This window comes from Pristiophorus japonicus, chromosome 12 (genome assembly GCF_044704955.1).
Source record: "Pristiophorus japonicus isolate sPriJap1 chromosome 12, sPriJap1.hap1, whole genome shotgun sequence".
In the NCBI taxonomy this organism is placed as follows: Eukaryota; Metazoa; Chordata; class Chondrichthyes; family Pristiophoridae; genus Pristiophorus; species Pristiophorus japonicus.
This window is the reverse complement of record NC_091988.1, coordinates 70847284-70858369: the sequence shown is the minus strand read 5'-3', so window position 1 is coordinate 70858369 and position 11086 is coordinate 70847284. Positions and strand designations below refer to the sequence as shown.

General features: G+C 46.6%; 1 protein-coding gene across 2 annotated transcripts in view; it reads right to left on the bottom strand.

Moving 5' to 3' along the window:
* Window positions 1-980: 980 nt before the first annotated feature.
* Window positions 981-11086, bottom strand: part of lsm3 (LSM3 homolog, U6 small nuclear RNA and mRNA degradation associated) — a 37305-nt gene continuing 27199 nt past the window's right edge. For both annotated transcript variants that reach the window (XM_070894936.1, XM_070894935.1), the window contains exons 3-4: window positions 4879-4974; window positions 981-1265 (exon numbers count right to left, since the gene is read on the bottom strand). In XM_070894936.1, the coding sequence (XP_070751037.1) occupies window positions 1185-1265; window positions 4879-4974 (177 nt within the window). In that variant the 3' untranslated portion in view covers window positions 981-1184. The remainder of the gene's footprint in view (window positions 1266-4878; window positions 4975-11086) is intronic.

Below are 11086 nucleotides of genomic sequence, written 5' to 3'. Positions count from 1 at the left end.
GGACAAAAATAGGCTGTTTGGCTGATAATGAAGAAGAAAGATGTAGACTGCAGGAAGATATCAATGGACTGCTCAGGTGGGCAGAACAGTGGCAAATGGAATTCAAACTGGAGAAGTGTGAGGTATTGCATTTGTGGAGGGCTAACAAGGCAAGGGAATACACATTAAATGGTAGGACACTGAGAAGTGTAGAGGAACAAAGGGACCTTGGAGTGCATGCCCACAGATCCCTGAAAGTAGGTGGTCAGGTAGATAAGGTGGTTAAGAAGGCACACGGAATGTTTGCCTTTATTAGCCGAGGCATAGAATACAAGAGCAGAGAAGTTATGCTTGAACTGTATAAAACACTAGTTAGGCCACAGCTAGAGTAGTGTGTGCAGTTCTGGTCACCACATACAGGAAGGATGTGATTGCACTAGAGAGGGTACAGAGATTTACAAGGATTTTGCAGGGAGTGGAGAATCTTAGCTATGAAGAAAGATTGAATTGGCTGGGGTTGTTTTCTTTGGAACAGAGGAGGCTGAGGGGAGACCTTATTGAGGTGTATAAAATTATGAGGAGCCTAGATAGAGTGGATAGGATGGACATATTTCCCTTAGCATAAGGGTCAACAACCAGGGGGCATAGATTTAAAGTAATTGGGGGAGGTTTAGAGGGGATTTGAGGGGAGTTTTTTTTACCCAGAGGGTGGTGGGAGTCTGGAACTCTCTGCCTAAAAGGGTGGTAGAGGCAGAAACCCTCACCGCATTTAAAAAGTACTTGGATGTGCACTTGAAGTGCCGTAATCTACAGGGCTACGGATCAAGAGCTGGAAAGTGGGATTAGGCTGGATAACACTTTGTCGGCCAGCGCAGACATAATGGGCCAAAATGGCCTCCTTCCGTGCTGTAAATTTCTATGAACATTGAGCTAGAGAGAAAGACGTGAAGTCCAGTCGGGGAATAAAGTGTGGCTGAAAATTAAGGCACAGAAATTGAGTGTTAATTTTTATTAAATCAAATGAAAATACTTTATTTACTTCAGCCAAGGCCGAACACTCCTCTTAAAAAAAAATAAACTGCAGAAATCACCCTGCGCATTGTAACTTTGAAGAATGTTCGATAAAAAAACAATATGCTCTCCATCAACTGAAAATTCTATTCCCGTGATGAAGCTCAGTCCATAGTTGTTGAGTTTGGTTGAGTTTAAACGACTCTTAACGGCGGAGCAACGAGAACAACACCGTCCCCCCGGACAAACAGCATCGGGATATTCCTCTTGGTGGACTGGGGAGGGAAAGGGAAAGGAGAACGATTTGAGGATAAAACGATGAAAAGAAAAAGTTATGCGATCACTTTGTTGACGGGTTGTTTGCAGGAGCGGCTTGCCAGTTGTGCAGTGTATCGGCCCCGCCCCCCACACAGGACATGTGACATGACGGGAGAAATACCACCAACGATGCCTCCGCAAGATTCTGTAAATCCCCATGGAGGACAGATGCACCAACGTTAGTGTCCTCGACCAGGCCATCATCCCCAGCATTGAAGCACTGACCACACTTGATCAGCTCCACTGGGCAGGCCACATCGTTCGCATGCTAGACATGAGACTCCCAAAGCAAGCGTTCCACTGGGAACTCCTTCACGGCAAGCGAGCCAAAGGTGGGAAGAGGAAACATTACAGAGACACTCTCAAAGCCTCCCTGATAAAAGTGCAACTTCCACCTGACACCTGGGAGTCCCCGGCCAAAGACCGCCCTTAGTGGAGGAAGTGCATCCGGGAGGGCGCTGAGCTCCTTGAGTCTCATCGCCAAGAGCATGCAGAAACCAAGCGCAGGCAGCGGAAAGAGCGTGCGGCAAACCTGTCCCACCTTCCCTTCCCTCAACGACTATCTGTCTCACCTGTGACAAGGACTGTGGTTCTCACATTAGACTGTTCAGCCACCTAAGGACTCACTTTAAGAGTGGAAGCAAATCTTCCTCGATTCCGAGGGACTGTCTATTATGATGATGGTATCGGCCCTGCCCCCCACAGGGGACAGGTAAAGCTGTGGATTTGAGTGATTTAACAGTGCAGTGGGTGGCATTGGCTGGGAAGACTTTGATCAGCAAACCCAAGTGCAGACCTTGACAACTAGGGGTCCACAACTCAAAACAGACGGGTTTAGGGGTACTTTTAATATGGAGCCACTTGCAATGCTCCCTTTAAGCTGTGTGGCTGCAGAGTGCTCTGGAGCAGCCAACTTGTCAGCTTTTAAATGGAAAAACCACACATGGGCAGAATCTTGCATGGGCCCGGCAGCCTGTTAAAGGGGCAACGCGGCTCAAACAAAAATTAGAGGGAACACTAGCCTCTTGTATTCCATCTCTCTCTCATAAGAACATAAGAAATAGGAGCAGGAGTCGGCCATTTGGCCCCTCAAGCCTGCTCCGCCATTCAATAAGATCATGGTTGATTTGATCTTGGGCTCAGCTCCACTTCCCTGCCCGCTCCCCATAACCCTTGACTCCCTTATCGTTCAAAAATCTGTCTATCTCCACTTTAAATATATTCAATGACCCAGCCTTCACATCTCTCTGGGGCAGAGAATTCCATAGATTCACGACCCTAAGAGAATTCCTCCTCATTTCCATTCTAAATGGGTGACTCTTTATTCTGAAACTATGCCCCCTAGTTCCAGATTCCCCCATGAGGGGAAACATCCTCTCTGCTCTACCTTGTCGAGCCCCCCCCCCCCCCAGAATCTTATACATTTCAATAAGATCACCTCTCATTCTTCTGAACTCCCAAGCTGCTCAGCTGTTCATAAGACAAACCCTTCATCTCAGGAATCAACCTCGTGAACCTTCTCTGAACTGCCTCCAATACAAGTATATCCCTCCTTAAATACGGAGACCAAAACTGGACGCAGTACTCTCATCTGCGGCGTGCTGGACTTGCTGTTCCCCAGGCTTCATTCATTGCCTTCCTCACCGAGTCGGGAATCAGCGCTGTTCAGGCTTCTCTTCGGCAAAGGGCGGCAGCGGACCGCTGTTAGTTGAGCACGTCCCGAGCTTGCAAAAGGCAGGTGGGAGCACCTGGTAGAAATATTTGCCCTCGGGTTTTCCCGCAGAAGCACTTGGCTTGTACTCGGCAGCTGCCCTACACAGCCACAATCGCGGGTTCGGTCCTATACCAGTATTGTGTGGTGGGGTAGCAGATGCTGGATGAGACTGTGGCCCTCAGCGGGAGGTTACTGAGCCACACTAACACACGGCCAACATTGGGAGCTCGCAGCTACGAATGTCAAGACTTGAGAAGTATCTTGCTAGCTGGAATGCTCGACTACCTTTGGCTGGTGCTTCGTGTTGAACACATATTGCCTTTAAATAGTGTGTCAACGCAATGGCATCAGGCAATTAAAGGGGAGCTGTACAATGCAACCAGAGCTAAACCAATAGTGAGGTGAAGGACATAGTGGGGTTAACACTGCTCCTGGCACTGACTAGCACTCCGATGAACAAAAAAAAAGGAATAGGTCATAAGGCCCCGTGAGCCTGCTCCGCCATGCAATGAGATCATGGCTGATCTTCTACCTCAACTCCCAATTTCCTATGCCCATATCCCTTGGTTCCCTTACGAGTCCAAAAATCTATCGACTGAGCATCCTCAGCCCTCTGTGGTAGAGAATTCCAAAGATTCACAATCCTCCGAGTGAAGAAATTCCTCATCAGTCCTAAATGGCAGACCCCCTTATCCTGAGACTCTGCCCCCAAGTTCTAGATTCTCCAGCCGGGGGAAACATCCACTCAGCCTCTACCCTGTCAAACCCCCTCAGTAACTTACATGTGTCAATGATAAACGTATAAACATATGCTCCCTACGTACAGGCGATACTTAGTCCAGCAATCATAGAATGGTTATAGCCATTCGGCCTGTCGAGCCCGTGCCGGCTCTCTGCAATAGCACCTCAGACAGTCCCACCCCCCCACCCTTTCCCCGTCACCCTGCTATTTTTTTCCTTCAGGTACTTATCCCATCTCCCTTTTGAAAGCCACGATTGAGTCTGACTCCACCACCCTCTCAGGCAGTGCATTCCAGATCCTAACCACTCGCTGTGTAAAAACTTTTTTCCTCATGTTGCCTTTGGTTCTTCTGCCAATCACCTTAAATCTGTGTCCTCTGGTTCTCGACCCTCCCGCCAATGGGAACAGTTTCTCTTTATCTACTCTGTCTAGGCCCCTCATCATTTTGAGCACCTCTATCAAATTTCCTCTCAACTTCTCTGCTCTAAGGAGAACCGCAGCTTCTCCAGTCTATCCACGTAACTGAAGTCCATCATCTCTGAAATCATTCTCGTAAATCTTTTCTGCACCCACTCAAAGGCCTTCACATCCTTTCTAAAATGTAGTGCCTAGAATTGGACATAATACTCCAGTTGAGGCCGAACCAATGTTTTATAAAGGTTCATCATAACTTCCTTTCTTTTGTACTCAATGCCTCTACTTATGAAGACCAGAATCCTGTAAGCTTTTTTTAACCACTTTCTCAACCTGCCCTGCCACCTTTAACGATTTGTGCACATATACCCCCAGGTCTCTCTGTTCATGCACCCACCCAGGCCTTCGCTGATGCTGGTGGTTCAATTAAAAACTGGTTGAGGTGTGAGAGGATTGCCGACTATAGTACCCCCAACCGCCATGTCCCCACCACCTGGGGAAGGGGCTAGGTATTCACTTGGCATCATCCATAGTAGTACAACAGTGATTGGATACAAATTGTTGTGAGGGGGGGGGGGGTGGTAGAAGAACACACTGCCCAACTCCCTGAAGTCACAACATCCCATGATTGAAAGTAGCGCGCTCGTCAAAGAGCATGAAATCATAAACACAAGGGGGAAAGGAGGGGGCACGCACTTACTTTATAGATCTCCTCGTACGTTTCCTCATCAATTTCTACGGTTGTAACAGTTTCTTCGACGTCTCCTAAAATCATGTTCAAATGCTGATCATAGGCCTGTGTTTACAAATAGAGCAGGCGTTACATTCCAAGGGAAGACTCGAAACAACAACTTGTATTTATATAGCACCTTTAACGTAGTGAGATGTTCCAAGGCGCTTCACAGGAGTATTATAGGACAAAAGATTTGACACCGAGCCACATAAGTAGAAATTAGGGCAGATGCTTGGTCAAAGAGGTATGTTTTAAGGAGCGTCTTGAAGGAGGAAAGAGAGGTAGAGATATGGAGAGGTTTAGGCAGGGAGTTCCACAGCTTGGGGCCCAGGCAACAGAAGGCACATGCACAGCCACCAATGGTGGCGCGATTATAATCAGGGATGCTCAAGAGGGCAGAATTGGAGGAACACAGACATCTCGGGGTGGAGGGTGGAGGGCTGGAGGAGGTTAGAGAGATAGGGAGGGGCGAGGCCATGGAGGGAGTTGAAAACAAGGATGAGAATTTTAAAATCGAGGTGTTGCTTAACCAGAAGCCAATGTAGGTCAGCGAGCACAGGAGTGATGGGTGAGCGGGACTTGATGCGAGTTAGGACATGGGCTGCCGAGTTTTGGATCACCTCTAGTTTGCATAGGATAGAATGTGGGAGGCCAGCCAGGAGTGCGTTGGAATAGTCAAGTCTAGAGGTAACAAAGGCATGGATGAGGGCTTCAGTAGCGGATGAGCTGAGGCAAGTGCAGAGACGGGCGATGTTACAGAGATGGAAATAGGCGGTCTTAGTTATGCTGCAGACATGTGGTCGAAAGCTCACTTCAGGGTCAAATATGACACCAAGGTTACGAACAGTCTGGTTCAGTCTCAGACAGAAATCGCAAAGAACTCAGAAAAAACAAGGGATAGAGTGTGCAGTCAGCGGAGAAGCAAAGGCGTGCACCGCTGGCCCCCCGAGAAAGCTTCCCGCAAGAATCTGATCTGTTTTGACGTGCAGTTGGGATCAGTGGAAGTTAATGGGGAATCCCCAGCACCAGCTTCTGTGACATCAACGGGCTGTCTAAGCAGCCAATCGCAATGCAGAATTCTCACAGACCGAGAACCAGGAAGTGAAGCAGCGCCTTTTATTACAAATGTTGAGAGCAAAACAAAGATTGAGGCTATCACATGGGGAAAAGGTAAACCTGAAATAAATATTAACAAACTTAAAAAATTACATTTTTTGAAGTTTCTTAAAAATGGTAATTTTTTGTTAAAATGGAGAAATTTGATACTCCACAAAATTAAAAAGAGTTTCTCGGGGCCATAACGTGTGTTTAGCAGTCCATACGCTGTTAAAACCCCAGTTACACCCAATCCAACAAGGTCTAACTTTTAATGGGGTATTTAACAGTGATATTAGTGCGGAAAAACCCACGTTTTCATCAGTTTTCCTGATTGCCGCTGTTCGATTGCCGTTATTACCCACCGCAAATTCTGTGCCATTGACAGCAATTTGCACATTACTATATTCATTCATTATAAATCTTATACCTGCACACACACACTTGTGAACTTATTCCATTATAAATTCTAATGCTCACATTTAGAATGGGAGCTGATATGTAACATGTCACACTGCAATCACACCCTCCTGCTGGAGAAGATACTGCAGCGCCACCACTGGCAGGAGGGAGAAATTACATTATAAACACGGACACAAAGGAACTATGCACAAATAACGCACAGAATATAGAATTGTGTGTGTGTGCAGTCCGGTCCAATTATCCCCTGCCCGGCTTCACCTGAAGACTGCATTCGGGCTCGACTCCTGATGTGCAACACCACCGGAGGTCAATTAATAACCATCTCCTGACTGTCCAAAGCCTTTCCATCTACAAGGCACAAGTCAGGAGTTTGATGGAATACTCTTCACTTGCCTGGATGAGTGCAGCTCCAACAACACTCAAGAAGCTCAACACCGTCCATGACAAAGCAGCCCACTTGATCGGCACCCCATCCACCACCTTAAACATTCATTCCCTCCTGCACCGGCGCACCGTGGCTGCAGTGTGTACCATCTGTAAGAAGCACTGCAGGAACTCACCGAGGCTTCTTCGGCAGCACCTCCCAAACCCACGACCTCCACCACCTAGAAGGGCAAAGGCAGCAGGCACATGGGAGCACCACCACCTCCAAGTTCCCCTCCAAGTCACACACCATCCTGACTTGGAAATATATCGCTGTTCCTTTATTGTCGCTGGGTCAAAATCCTGGAACTCCCTCCCTAACAGCACTGTGGGAGCACCTTCACCACACGAACTGCAGCGGTTCAAGTAGGCGGCTCACCACCACCTTCTCAAGGCTAATTAGAGATGGGCAATAAATGCTGGCCTTGCCAGTAATGCTCACATCCCGGAACGAATAAAAAAAATTCTCCCGGGGGGACAGAATAAGCTGGGGTTACGTACAAAGATATCTTTCCATGAAGCTGTGTTGTCTCCTTGCTCGGAACAGGATTACAGCACAGGAGGCGGCTGTAGGACCCACGCGGCTGTATATCCCGTGCTGTAATTGCTAGCTCTACTCTGGATATCTACTATAATCCTACTCCAGTCTTTTCCTTTAACTGTTTATCTGATTCATTTTGAATGTGATTAGCTTGACTTAATAGCAACCTGCAGTGCTACATTCCATATTCTAACAGCCCTTTGAGCGAAAAAGTTTTCTTCGACCAGAACCCTTAACCCTTCCCATAACAGTCTAACTTTCCGTCCTTTCTTTTCAAGAAATAGTTTTTCTGAAACCCAAATACATTAAGGTAAGACCCTCAGGCACCAACTGTGGCTCAGTGGGCAGCACTCTCACCTCTGAGTCAGAAGATTGTGGGTTCAAGTTCCCCTCCAGAGACTTCAGGCCATAATCTAGGCTGACACTCCCAGTGCAGTGCTGAGGGAGCGCTACACTGTTGGATGTCCCGTCTTTTGGATGAGACGTTAAACCGAGGCCCCGTCTGCCCTCTTCGGTGGATGTAAAAGATCCCGTGGTGCTATTTCAAAGAAGAGCACGGGTGGTATCCCCGGTGTCCTGGAGACAATATTTATCCCTCAACTAAAATCACCAAACACAAATTATCTGGTCATTATTACATTGCTCTGTGGGAGCTTGCTGTGCGCAAATTGGCTGCTGCGTTTTCTACATTACAACAGTGACTACACTTCAAAAAAAAATACTTCATTGGCTGTAAAGCACTTTCTTTTTATGTTCCAGGCATTGTTCTTTCCCTATTTATGAACATTTTATTTACTGTTTTTTTCAATTCTATCACATTTCTTCTCATAAGAAACTTTCGGCCCCTCGAGCCTGCTCCACCATTCAATGAGATCATGGCTTATCGTGGACCTCAACTCGACCTTTCCACCTGATCACCATATCCCTTGATTCCCCTAGAGTCGAAAAATCTAGCGATCTCCATCTTGAATATATTCATTGACTGAGCATCCACAGCCGTCTGGGGAGAGAATTCCAAAGATTCATCACCTGAGTGAAGAAATTCCTCCTCATCTCAGTCCTAAATGGCCTACCCCTTATCCTGAGACTGTGCCCCCTGGTTCTAGGCTCTCCAGCCAGAGGAAACAACCTCTCAGCATCTACCGTCAATCCCCCTCAGAATCTTGTATGTTTTAATGAGATCACCTCTCATTCTTTTAAACTCCAAACAGTACAGGCCCAACCTACTCAATCTCTACAGTCAGTGCAATTTTGCAGTCACTGCCTCCTACTCAATGTGGAATTCAATAATCTAACACCAGATACCTGCATATTTTTTCTAAATATTAGTGTTCTCCTGCGAGCTGAGATACTTTTCTTTCCAAATGTGTCATTTCCTGAAAAAGCCTTCAACAAATCTAACCCACACAGGAAATGGCAGTAAAATTAAATGAGTTTATGGCATTCGACGCACAGCCTTTTCCAATAGTTATAAATCGAGGAAACTGATTCAGTGACCAAGTCACGTGGGACTCGAGGTTTCTAACCAGCGTTGTGGGAAATTACATTCTGTTTTCCCGTCCAAATGGCAAACTCGCAGCTTTGCTCATAATCGGCAGGAGGTTACCATTCCCAATAAATCAGAGACGCTGATTTAAGGAAACAAATTCAATTCCATTTTTGTTACGAGCTTCCAAGCTGATGGTTTGGGGTAACAATTTGCAATTGCGTCTGTTTCTGTAATGGAAAATCTGTGACCCTGATTAATGTGACCTCGTCTGACAGACGTTAGCTGCCTGCCACAGAAGGGGGTATCAGTATGGACTAATGCATTCTATTCTTAAAATATATAATCAGCTGAAGCTTTTAACAAATAATCATAGAATCATACAGCACAGGAGGCCGCCATTTGGCTCATCATGCTTGTGCCAGCTCTCTAAAAAAAAATCTGCTCCAGTTATCCCTACTCACCTGCTCTTTCCCCATAGTCCTGCAAATTTTTCCTCATCTAATTCCTTTTGAAAGTTACTACTGAATCTGCTCCCAACGCCCTTTCGGGCAGCGCATTCCAAATCACAACAACTCGCTGCATAAAAAAATCTCCTAATCTCGCCCTCTGGTTCTTTTGCCAATTACCTTCAATCTGTGTCCTCTGGTTACTGACCTTCTTGCCACTGGAAACAGTTTCTCCTTATTTACTCTATCGAAATGGATCATCATTTTGAACACCTCTATCAAATCTCCCCTTAACCTTCTCTGTTCTAAGGAGAATAACCCCAGCTTTCCAACATTACAACAGTGACTACACGACAAAAGTATTTCATTGCCTGTAAAGCGCTTTGAGATGTCCGGTGGTCGTGAAAGGCGCTATAGAAATCCAATTCTGTCTTCCTTTATTTTGTTCAGTCTGTCGATGTAACTGAAGACTCACATCCCTGGTACCATTCTAGTAAATCTGCACTGCATATTGGAGATTTAAAATATCAAACTGCACATAAGCCAGGACCAGTGATCACAAGGTTGATTCCTGAGATGAAGGGGTTTGTCTTATGAAGAAAGGTTGAGCAGGCTGGGCCTATACTCATTGGAATTTAGAAGAATGAGAGGTGATCTTATTGAAACATAAGATTCTGAGGCAGCTTGACAGGGTAGATACAGAGAGGATGTTTCCCCTTGTGGGGAAATCTAGAACTAGGGGGCATAGTTTCAGAATAAGGGGTCGTCCATTTAAAACTGAGATGAGGAGGAATTTCTTCTCTCAGAGGGTCTTGAATCTTTAGAATTCTCTGCCTAGAGAGCTGTGGAGGCTGGGTCATTGAATATATTTAAGGCGGAGATGGACAGATTTTTGAACTACAGGGGAGTCAAGGCCTATAAAGGCCGCGAGGTCGGGAGGTGCGTCACTGAGTCGGGAGTCCATGAGGTCGGCGAGAGGCCTATAAAGGCCGCGAGGTGCGTCGCTGAGTCGGGAGTCCAGGAGGTCGACGAGAGGCCTATAAAGGCCGCGAGGTCGGGAGGTGTGTCGCTTAGGCGTGAGTCCGGGGTCGGCGAGAGGCCTATAAAGGCCGCGAGGTGCATCGCTGAGGCGTGAGTCTGGGGTCGGTGAGAGGCCTTTAAAGGCCCAGCTTGTGCAGCTACAGGGAGAAGAAAAAAAAGTAGAAAGAAATAGAAAGGTGACGTCACAGCCAAGGGAGCAAGTGATTGGCTGGTGATTGGTAAGTAGTTTTTCTTTTTTCTCTTCTATATCAGTGAGTAACTTTAGCACTGTTGTTGCCAATTTAAGTTAATCTAAGGGTTAAATCATGGCAGGAGAGCTCGGACACGTGTTATGCTCCTCCTGTACTATGTGGGAAATCAGGGACGCCCCTTGGGGAAGAGTGACCATAATACGGTGGAATTCTACATGAGGATGGAGAATGAAACAGTTAATTCAGAGACCATGGTCCAGAACTTAAAGAAGGGTAACTTTGAAGGTATGAGGCGTGAATTGGCTAGGATAGATTGGCGAATGATACTGAAGGGGTTGACTGTGGATGGGCAATGGCAGACATTTAGAGACCGCATGGATGAACTACAACAATTGTACATCCCTGTCTGGCGTAAAAATAAAAAAGGGAAGGTGGCTCAACCGTGGCTATCAAGGGAAACCAGGAAATGGCATACAAATTGGCCAGAAATAGCAGCGAACCTGGGGACGAGGAGAAATTTAGAACT